This window comes from Cetorhinus maximus, chromosome 2 (assembly GCF_964194155.1).
Source record: "Cetorhinus maximus chromosome 2, sCetMax3.hap1.1, whole genome shotgun sequence".
NCBI lineage: Eukaryota > Metazoa > Chordata > Chondrichthyes > Lamniformes > Cetorhinidae > Cetorhinus > Cetorhinus maximus.
Window position 1 is genome coordinate 79,548,770 of NC_135880.1, and position 21,341 is coordinate 79,570,110.

Consider the following 21,341-nt stretch of genomic DNA (forward strand, 5'->3'; position numbering starts at 1 on the left):
TAACTGTTAGTTGCAGTTGCAGGGGCCGAGGCTCCTGGAAAGCTACCCCTGGGTCCCCATACCTGCTTCAGCTGCAGTCATACCTTCCTGTCCCTGATTACAGGCCAAATTTGAATTACCTTATCTGAGGTATGTGACAGCCTCCTGGAGCAAAGTGTCCAGAGATGGAAGGAGGGGCCACTGCAGCTAACAAAAAGAGCTTGGGAGGTTTTGGCAGTGCTGGTCAGCAGCCATAATGTGGTGTGGCATGCCAGTGTCCAGTGCTGCAAGAGGTTTGACAAGCTGCTGCGCTCGGGAAGGGTGAGTAACGTTTTGGCATGGATCAGTGTGGTGAAGTATTATGGTCTGGCTGTCCCCCTGTGGAGGTCAGGAGTGTTAAGAGTCTGAGTGCCAAATGTCAATGATGGTGGAACCGGCCAAGGGGGTGAGCAGCATGCCTTGGCCATGGAGAGGCACCTCGGTTAACTGGTCACAGAGATGCTGGGGTGTCAGATGAAGGTAAGAGTGCAGTGCACAGAGGTGAGAGTTCTGGATGGTGGAAACATTCTTGTGTAGTCTTATCATTTCTGGGAGCCTCAAAACTGGTTCTCTCATTGATCATTGAAAGATGATGGCACCATGATGCAGATCTCCATGATCTCACCAGGATGCCTGGCATGCACAGTGACAGTGTGATGACTTAACCTAATGACACGTTGTTCTCCCTTACGTTTGCGACTATGCACCCAAAGACCCACTCCTGATGCCAGAGGCTGGTCAGGGTCCAGGTGCACCTGCGTCACACCCGCTGTCTGAACCAGGCACCAGTGCAGATACCAGCACCTCGGTGGGCACTAGATCTTCAGCTAGAATGCCGGTGCACAGCGGTGAGGACAATCCACCCCCGCTTGTTGTACAGGCGGAGGCAGCAAGTGCCTGGGGCGCCAGCAGTCAGAGGACTGCTGGAGATCAGGACGCTGCTCAGTCAAAGGTAGACGATGAGCCTCTGGAGTCGTCCATATGGCAGCAGGTGCTGGGTGTCCAGTGGGATGTCTTGGAGGATCTAGTGGAGATCCATGAGGGTGTATGTGCCTCCGTTATATGGGAGTCCATGTGGTGCATGAGCACTGCGCTGACCCTCATGAGCGAGCGCACTACCTCCTCCATTGAGAGAGTGGCAACTCTCATGGAGAGGCAGCTCCAGGGACAGAATCAGGGGTTCCTGGGGTTGCACTCGGACCTGCAAGCCCTCACACAGGCAATAACTTCAGGTGGTCAGTGTCCATGTGGGAGATGGATGAGGCACCTAGTATCCCAGCTAGGTGCTCATCCATCAATGGTGAGCAGGGAGGTCCATGGAGACCTCACCTTGGCGCAGGAGCTGCCTGTCATCTCTGCGGCCCTCTCAATGACAGCAGCAGCTCCTCCATCAGTGACTGTGGCATCTGATGATGCTCCGGCAACTGGGGAGATGCCAGCCGTGGCACTGGCCGCTCCCTCGCAGGCGGAGCCAGAGGACGACAACCAAGGTTATCAGGCCAACAAGACAGCAGAGTAGATGGCTGTCTCCAACGCCTGTGCCTGTGCCAAGCGCATCTTGAGAAAACCTATGGGTCACTCTATTACTGCCCTTGTGGGGGGCATGGCTCCTTTTATACTGCTGCCCTGCTTCTGTTCTTGGGTTGCAGAGAGGCACCTTGAGACACCTGTTCAATGGATAGACCTTGAAATCCAGCAGCCATCATCCAGTTGGGCTTGGAGCACTGAAGAGCCTCGGCACCAAGAAGTCTCAGGATATAAGCGTCATGGGAGCTGCCAGGGTACCTTGCACAGACTTGCAGAGTCTGCATCCTGTGATTACACACTATCTGCACGTTCATTGAGTGGAAGCCCTTCCCGTTGACAAGGGCACCCAGCTGACCCGCTGGCGCTTTGATGGCCACATGTTTGCAGTCGATTGCACCCTGGATTCAGGGGAACCCAGCAATGACTGCTTGTTCAGCCTGGCTGGCCTCAGCCGTAAAGAATAAAGGTCAATACCCACCTGAACAGAGCTTCTGTCACCAGCTTGACGCAACTATGGGCAGCTGATTGAGAGACTCCACACAGATCCCCCACTTACCCCTGGGAAGAGTCGGAAGTATAGAAGTTGAGGGCTGCTGTGCCTTCAGAGCCGCTGGCATGGGGTGTCCACCCACACAGTCGGAGCTGATCTCAGGCTCAATCATCTGACAAATGCAGGTCACTGTTTCCCTTAAGAGGCAGAGCCCCCTTCGGCATTGCGCCTCAGACATATTGAGGTATCTGTAAACCCTGGTGATAGGATAGCAGCGTCTTCTGCAGCCCCTTCCGCCTTGGGCTGCCAGCTGGCCCTGCGCCTCTCCTCCCACAGGTCCCTCCCCTGGAAGCTGCATTGGGAATCCTGGCCTCCTCTCCCTTCTGCCCCTCTCTTCCTCCTCAGAGGTGGTGCCACCAGGGAGACCACAATCCCAAATACCAGCGTAACAGAAGGCTGTCTGATACCTGGAAGGGTCCACACTGTCTGAATCCTCCGGGGGCCTTTGGAGACACCAAGGAGTCCTGAAATAAACCTGGAAATGCTAACAATGAAGCCCTGAACAGAGATGAAGCTGCCAAATACCAATAAGTGATCAGCAGCAAACTATGTACCAAACTCTCCACTACTGACACTGCCAATACTGCTCACCCCTTTTATCCTGCCTGTGGATGATGTTTCTGAAATTGTTGGCTGGCCGCCTGCACATTTTGCCCATGCGACAAGTGCGAAATTACATTGGCAATGAAAGATTGCCGTCAATTGGCTTTTTAGTGGCCTTAAGTGGCCTCTTAATTAATGGCAGGCGTGGCTCCGGAACCCACTTGTGCCCGCCAACCAAAATATCGCGCAACTGCAAGATGACATCGGGACACTCAACTGACATCATCGCGCGTTATTTTGCGCCCGATAGGGTTGGGTGCGCACCTGCCTATGGGGTGTAAAATTCTGTCCATTAGATCTGGATCAGGCAATGATCTTGTTTGCTGTTAGCAAAGGCTAAAGCATCACACATGTCAGATGGAATTCAATGCAGAAAGGTGTGAGGTGATACATTTAGCAGTAAGAATGAGAAGAGAGAATCCTTGCTAAATGGTACAATTTTAAAGAGGATTCAAGAACAGAAATACCTGGGGGTGTCTATGCACACATCTTTGAAGTTGCTGTGCTAGTTAACAAAGCAGTTAAAGCATTTGGGTTTCTGAACTTTACAAATAGAAACATAGACTACAAAAGCAAGGAAGTCATACTAAGTTTTTACAAAACATTAGTTCAATTGAAGATGAAGTGTTGTGTCCAATGCAGGGCACCATACTTTAGGATGTAAGGCTTTGGTGAGGGTGCTGAAGAGGTTTATTAGAATGGTTCCAGGGAACAGTGATTACAGTTACATGTGTAGACTGAAGATGATAGAGTTGTTTTCCTTAGAACAGAGAAGGCTATGAGGAGACTCGATAAAGGTGTTTAAATTGTCAGTTAGATGGGGACCAGGTGTTACTTTCCTGAGTCATCTTCACATATTCAAGATTAAATGAGGCACAAGTGAAAGTTTCCTTTATGTGAAATGCATGAGATATAGTTATTCTCTTTCACACCTCCCCAAAAAATCTCCAGGTGACATGAAGTTTCTAAATAGATATTTGAAGCAAATTAAAATTTCAATGTTGGAATTACAAACATTCGAAGCAGAGCCTCTCTACAACAAAACACATCACTTTTATTGTGCATCAAGTGGTCAAAAGTATCCTCTTTTGCTCCTGAACCAGCCACTCCGCCCAATGTAGGACTAGTAGCTTTAACAAACCATAAACAAAGAAACAAAAAGCTAGAAGTCTCCTCAGAGCCGATTCTGCTCTGCCAACATAACTTGGTGGAAGATCTGGCAGAAATCGCATTTGCACACGTAAATGGGGGTCCAGTTACAGTGGGGATACAAGTACAGATCTGAGGAAAATCCAAGTAATTAGATGTGTTATTTCTAACTCAACAGGTGAATTAGAAGTTGCATTCACTTGCCTCAAATCAAAATGACAAACTGATGCACTGTAGCGTTTCTTCAATGTATTTGATGCAAATTTACTGATTCCCTTCAGTATAAAATCACAAATTCAATCAAATTAATTTTAATTCTGTAAAAGCAGCTTTAGAACTTTAAAAAAATATATTTTTAAAACCTGAAATGTTCACATCAGTGATTTAAAACAAAGACCAGAAAATCAACAGTGCTTTGTGAGAAAACAAAGGGTCAGGCAGCAGGCAGATGTGATTTTATTTATTAAATGCTCAAAATTGTTTAGAAAATTAGTATAAATGATTTCCTACAGAATATAGACAAACCTCCATTCACTCAAAACACACATTCAATGCATTATCAGAATTCAGAGCAAACAGCAATTGGTCTATTAACTGACCAATGATATTTTAAAACATTCTGTATGGCTGTCTTTTTAATATGAAGTCCCAGCATTCAAGCAAGACCTTTTCCTAATGACATGGCTTTTTCCTTGGGCTAGAATATTTGACCTAGTTTCAGTTTTATTTTTGCTACCACTTTTGTCATGTGTAGTCAGGCACAGATTCTAAGTGCTGGCCCTGCCCTTGAGTTTCCGCTGTCTGGTGCAGGTGCTGAAGATGTTGAAAAGCCCTTATGCTCATATTCAATGCAGGATGCACTTTGCAAACACCAGATTCTCCAATTAAGGAAAGACCACAGACCCCAAAGTATGCATGCAAAGCATCTGAAACAGACAGACAATGGTCAGAGTTAGAAGCATGTTTGAAGAAAAACAGAAGACAGGGTTGTAAACTGGATGAAACCCTCTTTAATCTAATAATTGCTGAGTTATCACATTTCATTGTCTAGGCAAGATAACAAACTCCTAATTTTATTGCTTTCTTTCCGAAAGGTGCTGACTAAAAATACGGCAGCACTGAATCTAATTGGCCCTCCAAAAGCCGAACAGAAGACTTCAGGGATGCTGTAGCCAACTGTGATACTACCTCTGCTGAGATGAGTTAGCTCAACATAGATCCAAGAGGGAGCACAGAATCTTACAGCTGTAACTGCATACAGTTGCTGAGTCATCAAACAAACTTCATTATCTATTTTATTAAAATTTGGAGGTATTTAGATGAAGGTGTAAACATCAATTTTGTGTGCCGCATCAGAATACTGGTGCGGCACACCAAATTGTTTATCCCGCTGATATAATGCAGTTTAACTACTTCCATTCAATTTGTCCACTTCTGATGGATAGTAAAGCTGTACATACTGCCATGTTGGCCACAGAACTGAGATGTCCCTAACAATTTCTTCATTACATTACAGAGGGAGGGAGAAAGGGGATCAAGGCTCATCAGAAAATTCCTTAAATATATCAGTGAAATTATACACATGGCAAGGGGTACATAATTTATGCACTTTATTAAAGTAATAAAAACTAAATGTGCAAACATTAAAAATCTGAAATGAAGTCAGTCATTATGTAAAATTTAAACATAATGAGCTATAATGAAAGGTCCCACACCAAATATTAACCTTTATCCTCTTTCAGGTGTTGACAGTCTTTCATTTCCTGCATTTTCCATTTTTATTTTATTGCCAAATTCTAAAGAATATTTCTTGCATATGAAGGAGATCAAATATTTCTAAACAGAGAATTAATTATTTGTTTAGTCAAAGTGAAGTAACACATGGAGTTGACAAATAGCTTGTAAACGACGACAAGCCCTGACTGCCTCAATTTCATGACCTAAATGCAACTCAGCTGTGCGATAATTGCCACATACAAGAAAATGGTGGTTGCTGGGGGAAAGAAGTAGTTGAGGAATATGTAGCCATGACAGCACATTCATTGTAACCCGTAACTGCTTGATTAGTTAAAGTGAATTTGCTTAATCATACTCGGTAATCAGTTTAAGAATTACATTTTAAACCAAATTGGAACCTTAAACTAGAAACTTTTGCTTTCCGTAACATCTATCCACATTCAGTTTTCTAAATCAGAAAAAAATTCCATTTTACCTGGGTGACTATCTGGCCACTTTGCAAATCCTCCAATGATACGATCCTGGGTCGACAAAATGTAATTTCTATTTTTCTCAAAATTAGTATACTGGAAAATCTGCAAAAGCTGGAAAAGTATTCAAAAAGATGTATTGATTTTTTTTAAACAATGCTCCATTAAACATTTTGCATATGGGTCAATAAATCCTGAGTTATTGCTCTAACATGTTTGTCAGCTATATTGCAGGTCATAGAAACATAATTGAGGTATCACTTATGGGCTATCTTTAAAAATGTTGACAGAAAGAAACTTTATTTATGTAGTGTTTTTCTCATGATTCAAAAGATGTAAAACATTTTAATTACTATTTCTGAACTGTAGTCAACATTATGTGGATGAATACATAATCCATTTTGCACACAGCAGCCAGCAATGAAATTAATATTTAATTTACCTATTTGTAATTATATTGGAGGGAAAATACTCAGGCAATTCCCAGCCTTTTTCAAATAATGCTTGAACAAATCAATATCTTAGTTGAAGGATAGCACTTTTGACAATTTAGCACTTCCTCAGTACCACACTGAAGTGCCATCCTAGATTGTGCGCTCAAGTTCTAGAGTAGGGCTTGAACGATTCCAGGATAGATTTCACCTTGCTGTAGTAATGGGACAAGTCCTTTTTACAGGTCAGTTTTAAACTGGGATGAACTTTACTGAGAGCAGTCAGGACAAAATTTCCTGGGGAGGCCTATCAAGTTCTCTGAACATGCCCACCACCACCCTCACCCCTCCCTTGACTTAGGGCAGGTTGGCAGTGTACTGACTGGCTGGTCTCTTTGGAAAAGGCTACAAGAAAGAAGCAGGGCAAAATTTCCATAGAAGTAGGTTCCTACTCAAATTGCAGCCAAAGACTTTTGATCTGCCCACTCTCTACCCTTGATCCAGTCTGGATTCTTAAAACCTTAAAGGGGGAGGTGGTGGCAGAGTAATATTGTCATTGGACTAGTAATTTAGAGACCCAGGGTAATGCTCCAGTGACCTGGGTTCCAATCCTGGCATGGCAGATGGTGGAATCTGAATTCAATCACTAAAAACTCATCTAGTTCACTAATGTGCTTTAGGAAATCTGCCGTCCTTATCTGGTCTGGCCTACATGTGATTCCAGACCCACAGCAATGTGGTTGACTCTTAAGTGCCCTCTGAAATGGCCTAGAAAGCTACTCAGTTGGAACACTACCACCTGTCTTGGAAATATATCACCGTTCCTTCCTAACAGCACTATGGGTGTACTTACACCACACGGATTGCAGCGGTTCAAGGAGGCAGCTGACCACCTCCTTCTCAAGGGCTATTAGGGATGGGCAATAAATGCTGGCCTAACCAGTGACACCCACATCCCATGAATGAATAAACAAAGTGTATCTAGCATAAAATAGGAGTCTGTTAATAAAATATCAACAAAACCAGAAGATCTTACAGAAAATATTTCAACACAAGCAAAATTCCAAGTTTTGAATTACCTTTAGGGTCGCGCCAACCCAGAATGAGTAGCATGTATCTACAGGTTTATTGGGACGGCCATGGAAACCATTCTGCTGTCTCATTATACACCACCTTCTTATTCTATTTAGTTCCTTCTCAGAGAATACCTCTTTCAGTTTCCCCATCAGACAGAGTGAGGCAATGGCACAAAATGTGGATCCACCTAATAATCAACACAAGAACACATACATCATAGCAAGGTGTTGTTTGTTTAAAATTTGCACAAGAATAGCTAATGAAGGCAATTATGAACATGGCCAGAATTTTGAGGTTGGTGGGCTGGCGCGGTCGGTGGGCCCGGGAGTGGCCGGGAAACAGCCCGGCGCCTGCGATCGGTCTCCGAGCGCGATTTCACACTGGCGGGCCAATTAAGGCCCGCCGAGCGTGAACGACGACTCCCCAATGATCGGGAAGGGGTGGGTGGGGATGGGGGCGGGAGCCTGTCAGCTGCCAGGTCCAATGGCAACCTGGCGGCCGGATTAAAACCGACAGAGTCAAGCCCTGGAAGGCTGTTGGCGATGAAGACATCTTCGGTGTTTTCAGCAGGAGAGTAAAAATTATGGATACAAATGTGGCTGCAGACGCCAGGCGGGAGGGCAGGTCGGGTGGACATAGCACTTGGTTTTTCTGATGAGCGCCTGCAGTCCTCCTGGAGGGGGTGGCTACTAAGAAGAACACCCTTGTCCCCAGGGATGGAAGGAGGAGGTCACTGCACTTAACAAAAAGAGGTGGGGAGGAGGTGGCAGTGCTGGTCAGCAGATGTGGTTCAGTACACCTGGGTCCAGTGCCACAAGAGATTTAATGACCTGCTGCTCTCAGGAAGGGTGAGTACCATGTTGGCATGGTTCAGTGTGTTGAAGTGTTAAGGACTGGCTGTCCCACCGTGGAGTTCAGGGGTGTTAGAGTCTGAGTGCCAACTGTCAATGACACTGGAGCTGGCCAAGGGGGTGAGCCCTGGTTGCTTGGGCTGAGTGCCTTGCGGCTCGAGGGCCACGACTAAGATGTGCCCTGTAACTTCTCCTCAGGTGGGGTTGGCCAGGCTGCAAGGCACTGCAGGTGGAGAGTGGACTATTCAATGCTTCTCTGCCCTTTAAGGTGAAGACGGGTGATAACAGCATTGAAAGGTTGCGGACAGGCAGAGGCCCCCCCCAAACCTCCTAATCCTAACCAGATACGAGCAGGATGCCCTTGAGCTGGAGAGCCGGCATGCACTGAAGTCGCCGGCTGCGGAGAGGCTGGGGTGTCAGACGAAGGTAAGAGTTTCGGATGGGTGCAAACATTCTTGTGTAGTCTCATCATTGATGGGAGCCTCAAAACTGGATTCCCCAGTGATCATTGAAAGACGATGGCACCATTATACAAATCTCCATGGTCTCACCAGGTTGCCTGGCATGCACAGTGACAGTGTGATGACTTAAACTAAACACGTGTCATTATTCACCCTTAGGTTTGCCACCATGCACCCAACCGCAGGGCCCCGAAGATGCCAGAGGCCCGCCAGGCTCCAGGTGCATCTGCGTCACACACGTCCTCTGAACCAGGCGCCAGCGCAGATACCAGCACCTCAGTGGGCATTAGATTTTCGGCTAGAATGTCAGTGCACAGCAGTAAGGACACCTCACACTCACTTGAAATGCAGGCGGAGGCAGAGAGTGCCCATGGCGTCAGCAGTCAGAGGACTGCTGGAGATCAGAACGATGCTCAGTCGAAGGCAGATGATGAGCCTCTGGAGTCATCCATTAGGCGGCAGATGCTGGATGTCCAGCGAGATGTATGGGAGGATCTGGCGGAGATCCGTAAGGGTTTGTGTGCCATGGTCTCCATTATGGAGGAGTCCATGCGGAGCATGAGCACTGCATTGACCCTCATGGCCAAGCACCCTGCCTCCTCCATTGAGGGGGTGACAACTCTCATGGAGTGGCAGCTCCAGGGGCAGAGTCAAGGGTTCCTGGGGTTGCACTCGGACCTGCAAGCCCTCACACAGGCAATGACCTCAGGTGGTCAGTGTCCATGTGGGAGATCGATGAGGCACCCAGTATCCCAGCTAGGTTCCACACATTTGGTTCCTTCATCCAAGTCATTGATATAGATTGTAAATAGTTGAGGTCCTAGCACTGACCCCTGTGGCACTCCACTAGTTACACTTGCAAACCCAAAAAAGGCCCATTTATCCCTGCTCTCTGCTTCCTATTAGTTAAACAGTCCTTTATCCATGCTAATATGTTACCCCCTACACCATGAGCTCTTATTTTGAGTAGTAACCTTTGACTTGGCACCTTATCAAAAGTCTTTTGGAAATCTAGGCAACTACATCTACAGGTTCTCCTTTATCCACTTTGCTTGTTACTTCCTCAAAGAACTTTAATACATTAGTTAAACACTATTTCTCTTTCACAAAGCCATGTTGACTCTGCCTGACTAAACTATGATTTTATAAATATCTTGCTATAACCGCCTTAATGATGGATTCTAGCAAGTTCCCTATGACAGATGTTAGGCTAACTGGCCTATATTTTCTATCTTTCTGGTTCCCTCCTTTCTTGAATAAAGGTGTTACATTTGCTATTTTCCAATCCACTGGGACCCTTCCATAATCTAAAGAATTTTGGTAGATTGACATGCCTCTACTGTAGTATAATGATGTTTGGGTTAATAAGGGTTAATGTGGGACTGGAGGAACAGTACCGCCCACATTATGATGTAGAGTCACATGATGGTAGACTGAGAGTAGAGAGAGTCTGAGAGAAGCTGGGATGAAGATGGTACCTAGGGACATGTATATACTTGTGTGTTAGCAATAAAAGGTTTATGTTCAACCACACAAGCGTCCTGAGCTCTTAGTGAGATACCAAACAACCTTACAACATCAACTATCTCTGTGGCTCCTTTTTTTTTTTAAGACCCTAAGATGCAGGCCATCAGGTTCTAGAGACTTGATAGCCTTTAGGTCTAATAGTTATTCCAAGTATCTTTTCCTTGGTAATGGTGACTGTTTTAAGTTCCTCCCTCCCTCCTTCCCTTTTGCCTCTTGATTTTTTGGAAAGTTTTCTACAGTGATAACAGACAAAACACCTGTTCATGCTTCTGCCATTTCCTTGTTTTCCAATATTATTTCCCCAGACTCACTCTTTAGAGGACCAACACTCACTTCAGCTAGCTTTTCCTTTTTCAAATACTTGTACAAACTCTTACTATATATTTTAATATTTCTAGTTAGCTTTCTCTCATACTAATTTCTCCCTCATTTTTTTAATCATTCTTTGCTGGTTCTTAAAATCTGTCCTATTTTCTTAATTGCCACGAATCTTTGCAGAGTTGTACAGTTTTTTTTCAATTTGATGCTATTATTAACTTCCTCATTTAGCCATGGATGATGCATCCTTCTCCTAGTCTCTCTTTGTCACTGGGATAAATCTTTGTTAAGAGTTATTAAATATCTCCTCAAAAGTCTGGAACTGCATCTCTATTGTCTTACCTTTTAACCTATTTTCCCAGTTCACTTTAGCTAACTCTGCCTTGATACCCTTAGAATTACCTTTATTTAGGTTTAAAACACCAGCCTTAGACCCACGCTTCTCACCTTTAACTGAACGTGAAAATCTATTGTGTTGTGACTGCTGTCGCCAATAGGCTTCTTTACTATGAGGTTATTGATTAATCCAATTTCATTACACATTACCAGGTTTAAAATAGTCTGCTCCCTGGTTGGCACTAGAATGTGCTCCTCTAACAAACTGTCCCAAAAATATTCTATGAAGTCATTTCCCAGGCTACCAGGGGAGACAGTTTAAAAAATAGGGGTCTTCCTTTTAAGATGGAGATGAGGAGAACTTTTTTTCTCTCAGAGGGTCATTAGTCTGTGGAATTCCCTTCATCAGAACACAGTGGAGGCTGGGTCCTTGAATTTAGTCAAGACTGAGTTAGATTTTTGATAGATAAGGGAGTCAATGGTTATGGGGTTTGGGCGGTGGGGGGCAGACAGTAAAGTGGAATTGAGGACACAATCGTATCAGCCATGATCTTATCGAATGGCACAGCAGGCTTGAAGGGGTGAATAGTCTACTCCTGCTCTACTCCTCCACTGACCTATGACATCAGGCATTTGTAAAAACCATTGTAAATTATATGAGATTACCCAGGTGGACTGTCAAATAGGGTCATTTTTAGCTTTCATCGTGAAACTAAAATAATAGGATTTATAATTGAGATCGAGACTTTGAAAGGGCATCAATGTTGTTTCACAAACTATCTAGACACCAATCTGGAGAGAAAAGTTTTTGTAACTTCAAACTTTCCCAAGGTTCAATGCTTTTCATCAGGTACAAGTGTGATACTTCGTGTCATCCATGCTAACTCTGAAAATAGACAGTAAGAATAACTGGGGACAACTTGGCCTCAGATATATCGCTTCCTTTCCTGCACATGCTTATACTTAATGCATGCTGGTTGGAGTCATACCTAGCACAGAGGAAGATGGTTGTGGTTCTTGGAGGTCAGTCATCTCAGCTCCAGGACATCACTGCAGGAGTTCCTCAGGGTAGTGTCCTTGGCCCAACCATCTTCAGCTGCTTCATCAATGACCTCCCTTCCATCATAAAGGTCAGAAGTGGGGATGTTTGCTGATGATTGCACAATGTTCAGCACCATTCACGACTCGTCAGATACTGAAGCAGTCCACGTCCAAATGCAGCAAGACCTGGACAATATCCAGGCTTGGGCTGACATGTGTCAAGTAACATTCGTGCCACACAAGTGTCAGGCAATGACCATCTCCAACAAGAGAGAATCCAACCATCGCCCCTTGATACTCCATGGCATTACCATCACTGAATCCTCCCCACTATCAACATCCTGGGGGCTACCATTGACCATAAACTGAACTGGATTAGCCATATAAATAGTGTGGCTACAAGAGCAGGTCAGAGGCTAGGAATCCTGCGACGAGTAACTCGCCTCCCGACTCCCCAAAGCCTGTCCACCATCTAGAAGGCAGAAGTCAGGAGTGTGATGGAATACTCCCCACTTGCCTGGATGAGTGCAGCTCCTACAACACTGAAGAAGCTGGACACCGTCCAGGACAAAGCAGCCGGCTTGATTGGCACCACATCCACAAACATTCCCTCCCTCCACCACTGATGCACAGTAGCAGCAGTGTGTACCATCCACAAGATGCACCACAGGAATTCACCAAGGCTCCTTAGACAGCACCTTCCAAACCCACGACCATTACCATCTAGAAGGATAAGGGCAGCAGATAGATGGGAACAGCACCGCCTGAAAGGTCCCCTCCAATTCACTCACCATCCTGACTTGGAAATATATCGCCATTCCTTCACTGTCGCTGGGTCAAAATTCTGGAACTCCCTTCCTAACAGCATTGTGAGAGTACTTACACCACGTGGAATGCAGCGGTTCAAGAAGGCAGCACACCAACACCTTCTCAAGGGCAAGTAGGGATGAGTAATAAATGCTGGCCCAGCCAGCGAAGCCCACATCGCGTGAATGAAAATTTAAAAAATGCTTCCAGACAGCTTGAACCACAGATATTACATGTGGAAAATTAGGGACTTAAGAGCTACATTTTGTAGCTTGAAGTAACAGTTTTAAAATCAGTCCAATTACATCAATAAGGGAAGACATGCGTACAAATTACGTTTACCTCATTAGATTGATGCTGTTTAGCAGCACAATAGTAAAACAAACATGCTGATAAACATAATTTTTCTACTATAAAATTGATGCTTACCATGTGATTCCAGTCCAGCTCCCTGGGCAAGTCCATTGTCATATGACTGAGAAGAAAATACATTTAAGAATACATTTATAAGAATATAAGTAGATAAACATAGTAATACGCATACAATAAAGTTTTACAATCTTAGAATTTCAGTCAGTAATATTTTCAAAGATAATCTAGATGATAATGCAGATTATCGGTTTCCACAAAATTAAAAATGTTGATTATGTTTTCTCATCAGTATGAGTACTGACTGATTCAAAATTGTTTACTTGGTGGGAATGTTTCGTTTAGTGATTGGAGTTTGTAGGAATATGTAACCTATACTTCTAATTGACTGCTACAGACAAATACAATCACCCCTCTCCGTATGGTTGCACCTCAAGATCCAACCGCCACTGACTTACCTATCACTTTTCTAACCCCATTCACGTTGTTGATTGGTATGCACAAGTATCATGTTTAAATTTCTGATCAATGGAAACCAAACAATTTGAAGTGAACCAGTGCTTGCTTGGTGACTGAGAGCTAGGGCCATAGACTGGAAGCCATTCCTTGATCATGACCATTCCTTGCCATTGTGTGTGTGCGTGGAGCGAGTCCAAGTGAGGCTAAAACATTAGAGCAATTTAAAAAAAAACTTAATTCAGGCACTATTGAAAAACTTAAATGAAGGCTCATCTCCAGAAAAGGTCATTAAAACTGGCTCAATTGTGCAGCTCAAAAGCAGAATAACCGTGGCCACCTATTTCTGGAAGAAAGTACCAAGCATATCCAGGGTACCTTACAAGCTAAGCTTTAGCAAATGATCATGTGCTAATGTCCATAATATTGGTTTCGTAACAGTACATTGCACACAAGTAGAGGAAATGCTTTGAGGAGGTTGTCTAATTTGTACAGTAGAAAAGCACTCTTGAACAAATTGAATTTTATACATGTGCTTTTAAAGAAGAGTTGCAATATGAACTTAAATACTTAAGTAACACTAAATACAGCATTATATTTACCATATGTACTCGTATATAAAGTAGCCTCATAAAATTTGCAAATAAGATGAGGGAAAATATTGCGAAGCTGATTGGAAATCTTCTCCTCATGTTTTCAGGCATCCATAAATACATAATTACCTGGAAAAACTCAGCAGGTCTGGCAGCATCGGTGGAGAAGAAAAGAGTCGACGTTTCGAGTCCTCACGACCCCTCAACAGAGCTGTTCTGTTGAGGGGTCGTGAGGACTTGAAACGTCGACTTTTCTTCTCCACCGATGCTGCCAGACCTGCTGAGCTTTTCCAGGTAATTCTGTTTTTGTTTTGGATTTCCAGCATCCGCAGTAGTTTTTTGTTTTTATCCATAAATACATTCCTGCTTAATTCAGCAAGTACATTCATTCCTTTCTCCTATGTTGCAATGTGGTGATAGTAGAAGTGGTAATGTTTTTCTCCCCATTCCCTCTTCAGCTCATCAATCTATATTGACTGAATGTCACGCTGAATTTTTGAAATTCTGGACGTTTTTTTGATGTTTTGTGATTCCATCCATTTAAAATGAGATCCATTCCTTTAAGTCCAATTCCATTATAGATTATAGTATTTTGCTATTGTATGGAGGAGCCTATTCTGCAATTCTGTCCATTTTTGTGTGAACAAAGGACATTTTGCTCACCATGGTATGATCAGTGGGCAAAGTGAACAGGGAAAACAGGAGCAGGGAGTTTGTAATAGAATTGCTGGTATTTGACCTTTTAAAAAGATAGGTAAGTCTACTGGGAGCAGCTTCTGTTTAAAATGCTCTTTCCCAATGTAGACCAAATGAAGGCCTGCCACTTTAGGGCTGATTATATCCTCAGCTGCTCTGTAGTTTTATTTATTTAAATGTGGTCAGCACTGCAAAATAAACTGAGAGCTGCTTGTGAGTCAAATACAACCCACAAAGACATCAGAGGCTGTGGAATTCAATTCCATGGCTAGTGGTCAAGGAAGAAACTATGTCAACATTTAAAATTAGATTGGATGCATGAATGAAGGAAAAGCAGTTTAAGGGTAATTGGGAACAGGGTGGATAAATATGATTAGAACTATTTTTATGTGCGTGCATAAACCCTCACACATAAACCTGCACCTCCCACCCTGCAAATCCCCCCTCCCCCCACATTACTTGCTTGTGGTTTGGGTCACTCCATGATCCTGGGACTCTGCTTTCTGCTCTTCTGGCAGCAGTCACAGCTTCCCCAGTGATGCTGCTGAGCAAAAGAATTGCCGGCCTCTAACTAGCCGGCGAGATTTCCAACTTGGTGTCTTGATTCCAGGGGATGGCCAGCTACTGGTCCCACCACTGCTTGATCGGTACAGGGTTCGGCAGCCTTTCCCAAGAAGAGGCAGCATGAGTATCTTGCCAGCTCACCAGCTGGCAGGTGAGGCCCTCGACATCTCAACAAGATTCCACCCTACGATTCTACTGCATTCCAATATTCCTAACACAGCAAACCATGAAATTCAGTGACATGCCATTGATCCTATGGAAGAACTGACTCCATTTTTCAAATCTTATGGGAATAATCAATATGAAAATTAATTTGGTACCTGGTTATATCAAGTCAAATTCTTATTCAACATCTAATATAGGATTCGAATTCAAATACCTGCCTGAAATTCTACTTTAAATGCTTTAGTGCCTAACCCTTAACTGAGGTCAGAGAATTGCCCATTACAACATTGTGGACATACCATTACCACCAAGACAGGAGATCAACCCTGGTTCAATGAAGAGTGCAGGTGGGCATATCAGGAGCAGCACCAGGCATACCTAAAAATGAAGTATCAACCTTGTGAAGCTACAACAAGGACTACTTGATGCCAAATAGCTTAAGCAGCAATTGATAGGCAGAGCTAAGCAATTTCACAATCAATTGATCAGATCTAAGCTCTGCAGTCCTGTCATATCCAGTCATGAATGGTGGTGAACAATTAAACAACTCACTGGAGGCGGTGGCTCCACAAATATCCCCATCCTCAATGATGGGGGAGCCCAGCACATCAGTGCAAAAGATAAGGCTGAAGCATTCGCAACAATCTTCAGCCAGAGATGCCGTGTGGATGATCCATCTCAGCCTCCTCTGGAGGTCCCCAGCACCACAGATGCCAGTCTTAAGCCAATTCGATTCACTCTACATAATATCAAGAAATGGCTAAAGGCACTGGATATTGCAAAGGCTATGGGCCCCGACAATAGTACCGAAGGCTTGTGCTCCAGAACTTGCTGCAACCCTAGGCAAGCTGTTCCAGTACAGATACAACACAGGCATCTAACCGGTAATGTAGAAAATTGTCCAAGTATGTCCTGTACACAAAAAACAGGACAAATCCAACCCGGCCAATTACCGTACAGCCTACTCTTGATCATCAGTAAAGTGATGGAACGGGTCATCGACAGTGCTATATAGTGGCATTTGCTTAGCAATAACCTGCCCACTGAGGCTCACTTTGGGTTCTGCCAGGGTCATTTAGCTCCGACCTCATTACAGTCTTAGTTCAAGCATGGACAAAAGAGTTGAACGATGTGAGGCGAGAATGACTGCCCTTGACATCAAGGCAGCATTTGACAGAGTGTGGTATTAAGGAGCTCCAGCAAAACTGGAGTCAATGGAAATCAGGAGGAAACTTTTCGCTGTTTAGAGTCACACCTAGCACAAAGGAAGATGGTTGTGGTTGGTGTTGGTCAATCATCTCAGTTCCAAGGCATCACTGCAGGAAATTCCTCAGGGTAGTGTCTTCGGCCCAACTATCTTCAGCTGCTTCATCAATGAGCTTCCTTCCGTCATAGGGTCAGAAGTGGGGGGTGTTCACAGATGATTGCACATTGTTCAGCACCATTCGCGACTCCACAGATACTGAAGTTGTTCCTGTCCAAATGCAGCAAGACCTGGACATTATCCAGGTTTGGGCTGACAAGTGGCAAGTAACATTCACATCACAGAAGTGCCAGGCAATGACCATCTCCAACAAGAGAAAATCCAACTGCAAATCATCACAAATTACTGCATGATTCACAAGTCCAATGTTAGCCTCAGAAAACGTCTCCAAGTCACACACCACTCTGACTTGGAAACATAATGCCATTCCTTCATCATCACTCGATCAAAATCTTGGAACTTCCAACCTACCAGCACCATGGGAGTACTTTCAGTACACGGATTGCAGTGTTTCAAGAAGGCAGTTCATCACCATTTGTCAAGGGCAATTAAGGATTGGAATAAGCGTTGGCCTTGCCAGCAAAGGCCACATCCCATGAAAGAATTTTAAAAAGTAGCCCATTGTCAACTTCCCCACAAGTGTCAAAAAAATTGCTGCATTTGTGCTATAAGTAAGAATTAAACTCACCACAGCAGGTTAGGGACATTATTCCCTAATGCAAGATTCTTGTTAATGAGGTGATTAATGGTCTTGATATGCTACTCAACCTAAGGCCCAGAAATAGAACAAATGAAACTATGGAATCTCATGCCTGCAGATGGCTTTAAAAAAAAACACTTTTCCTTTCTTCTCCTTTGTCTGCTTCTCTCTGAACCCAATCTTTCTTTTCCTCTTTCTATTTCTGTATCAAATTTAGCTCTAATTCACTCATCCATCTTCATTCCCTTTCTTTCTCTATCCTTACATTTCATTGGTTAAGGAGATAGACAGCTGATGCTGTCATTCAAGAACTCAGATGCCCGAGCGACCTCCCGTACTTCCAACAAGTTACAGCACAAAAATCCGACTCAAGGCACATACCATGAGATACTCTACTCCAGTAAATTCTGGGCCAATGTATCAAAGTCAACTAAATAATGAAGATTTTTATTTGCGAAAATCTGATCTATTTCATGGCCTGAATCTTGCACACGCTGTCGGGGTGGCCTGGAAGCGGACACGATATTTGGCTGCGGTCACAACTGACATGTGATTCTATGCTGGCTGGCCAATTAAGGCTCGGCCAGCGTGAAACATGCTCGGACATTGGCGCAGCGCTGCCCGCAGGGCCGGGAACATGGCGGGTGCCAGTTCCAATGTGGACTTGGGGAGTCTAAAAACTGCACAGGCAGCTCCCTGAAGGTTGCTAGGAGTTGGTGAAGAGCCTCAGGGAGCTGTCCAGGAGAGTCTCTAATATCTGGCAGCAGTTATGGCCTCAGCACCTGCTGGGCACGCCAGATGGGAGGGCAGTGCCAGTGGGCACTTTGCCCCACGATTCTCAGACGAGTGCCTGTGCACTCTAGTGGAGCAGAGAGTGCCCGGCATGAAATACTCATGCCGCAGGATGGCAAGAGGAGGCCACCCCACCAAATGGGGAAGGCCTGGATGGAGGTGGCCGCCCAGGTGGGCGGTTATGATGTTGTGCGCCACACATGGGTCCAGTGTCAGAAAAGTTTCAATGATCTTCAGTGATCCGCAAGGGTAAGTACCGACTTTGCATTGAACTGTGTATAGATGTCTTGAAGGGTGGATGTTCATCGTGGGCTTGGGGCGTGAGATGAAGAGTGCCAAATGGCATATTTCCCTATGCCAGCCAAGGCTGGGAGATGTGCTTGCTTGCCTTGGGTGTATGGAAGGGTGAGGTGTGCCAATCTGACAGGCACATCAAGCTGGCTTTCCTGGGGGTGTGGGGGGTGAGGCCAGTATGTTGTTGCAGGTCAAGGATGGACTAATGAATGCATTTTTAACTGTACTGGAGAAGAGAAGCCATAATGTGCTGAAGCATGCATGAACAGATGGTGGGGTGCCCAACATTCTGATCCTCTGCAGGTTGGAGATGGACGTCCTGGACATGGAATGCAAGTGAGGAGCAAGGTCCACAGGTCAGAGAGAGGCAGGGGTCTTGGAGGATGGTAAGAGTCCAGTGGACAGATGAGAGAGTGGGGGAGCGTACAATGAAGGTAGGGTTGTGGTGTCTCCAATGAGAAGTTCAAATGCAGAGTAACTATGGCTTGTCTAATCACAATGCCTCAGTGAGGTAGTTGTCCTTTGTGCCAAGCAACAGTCGTGCATGCAGTCACTTAGTAATGATGCGCGACAGACATATTCTCTTCCTCTCTCAGATACACCATCCTCACTATGCACTGCAGACCCCGAGGATCCCCCACCCTTGACACCCAAGGAGGAGCTGCCGACAGATGCACCCGCATCACAACCTCTATGCACCAAGCATCAGCGCAGATATAGGCATGTTGGTGGGCATTAGTGCGCCTGCTCCGTTGGCAGTGCACAGTAGTAAGGGCACATCACACTCGCTTGAGGAGTTGGCAGAGGCAGAGTGCCCAGCACCGGCAGTTGGAGGACTGCTGGAGACCAAGACCACCATGCTGATTCCAAGGCAGATGATAAGCCTCTGGAGTCGAACATCAGGCAGCAGATGCTGGGTTTCTAGCAGGAGGATCTGGCGGAGATCTCGAGGGTCTGCGTGCTATGGTCTCTATCATGAGGAGTCCATGTGGAGCGTGAGCATTGCGTTGACCTGGAGCTCCGAGTGCACAAACTCCTCCATTGAGAGAGTGGCGACTCTCATGGAGAGGTAACTACAAGAACATAATCAGGGGTTTCTGGGCTGCATTTGGACCTGCGAGCCCACACACTGGAAGTGAACTCAACAGGTCATCGCCAGTGTGAGAGATGGACGAAGCACCTAGTCACTCTGTTAGGTGCCCATCCATCAATGGTGAGCAGGGACGTACAAACCAATCTCACGCTGGTGGGCCAGTTGCATGTCACATCTGTGGGCTCCTCTCAGGGCACTCCTAGATGAAGGCAGCTCCTCCGCCCCTCTGCCAGTGCCCGTAGCATCTGATGAGGCCGCGAAGACTGAGGAGTGCCCAGCCATGGCGCAGGACTCTCCCTCCCAGGCGATGCCTGCACAGGCTCCGCTGGCCAGAACATGTCCGCCAAGGTAATTAGGGCCGACAGGACATCACAGTCAGCAGGCAGGCTCTAATGCTGCTACCAGCGAGGCGGGTGGTGGGGTGGGGCACAAAGATGCAGTACTTGTAAGCGGAGGTTTATGGCACTACAAACACAAGAGGGGTTGTCACGGATGATATTACTTCAGTTGAAACGTGTTCTATGTTCAAATTATGTAAACATGACTACCATTTAAAGATGTTATGACGTTTCATGGTCTGATTGTGCTTTATATTTCTCATAGGTGTTGGGCATGGGAGTGGCTTCTGTTATGATCCCCAGCTGAGGTTACCCCTGGACAAGCCTGATCCCAGGGTGGAACCTAGCTTGACAAATCCTAGCTTTTATTTGTTTTATTAGATATGTGGAGAATAGCTACTGAACAGAGTCACCTGAGTCAGCTAATGAGCTTTTAACAAAAGTGTAAAATATTTATTAAACAAGATTATATTACAATACTCCTTCACCCACAACTATACTTTTACAGATATATACAGATTTGTAAGGATAACACAAGTTACAAAAGCTATCTTCTACTCTAATGTTCACAGTAAGTACACAGTCCATGTACCAATATGCACCTCAAACTCTGAAAGCAAGTGTCAGATGCCACCTCAACCAAATGCTATGGATTTCTCCACAATTCTCCCCAGACACTTACCACATTATGAGCGAACCAGTCTTACTGTATTCTGTCTTTTACATGAGGATTTCCAATCTCCACTTTCCAAGAACTCGCCTTGGAATCTTCTCCCAAACCGCCGCTTTCTCTCAGATCCCTTCTGCAAGGGTTCACCTCCAGGGTTTCAAACTCTCCTTCTGATGTTCCTCTCCCCTGGGTCACCACATGCATTCAAGCTGTCTTCCACTCACTCTCTCTCACCAACTCAGCCATCAACAGTACCACTGCTTCACACACCTATAGCAAAGAATTACTGACCTTCAGCCATCTCTTTGGACCTTCTTGCCTCTTGCAAACTGTTCTCGTTTTAAATCTGCTTTCTGCAGCTTTTATCTCTTTAAATCTGAAGCTTGGAGTTTTTCTCTCTGCCCCTCACTCTTAACTACACTTAACAAGACCTTTTCCAGGTTC

General features: G+C 45.0%; 1 protein-coding gene across 1 annotated transcript in view; it reads right to left on the reverse strand.

Moving 5' to 3' along the window:
- Positions 1 to 4,287: 4,287 nt before the first annotated feature.
- The window catches only part of pggt1b (protein geranylgeranyltransferase type I, beta subunit), an 80,771-nt gene continuing 63,717 nt past the window's right edge, over positions 4,288 to 21,341 (reverse strand). The window contains exons 6-9 of the mRNA XM_078566412.1: positions 13,333 to 13,378; positions 7,565 to 7,749; positions 6,060 to 6,168; positions 4,288 to 4,773 (exon numbers count right to left, since the gene is read on the reverse strand). Of these exons, the coding sequence (XP_078422538.1) occupies positions 4,592 to 4,773; positions 6,060 to 6,168; positions 7,565 to 7,749; positions 13,333 to 13,378 (522 nt within the window). The 3' untranslated portion in view covers positions 4,288 to 4,591. The remainder of the gene's footprint in view (positions 4,774 to 6,059; positions 6,169 to 7,564; positions 7,750 to 13,332; positions 13,379 to 21,341) is intronic.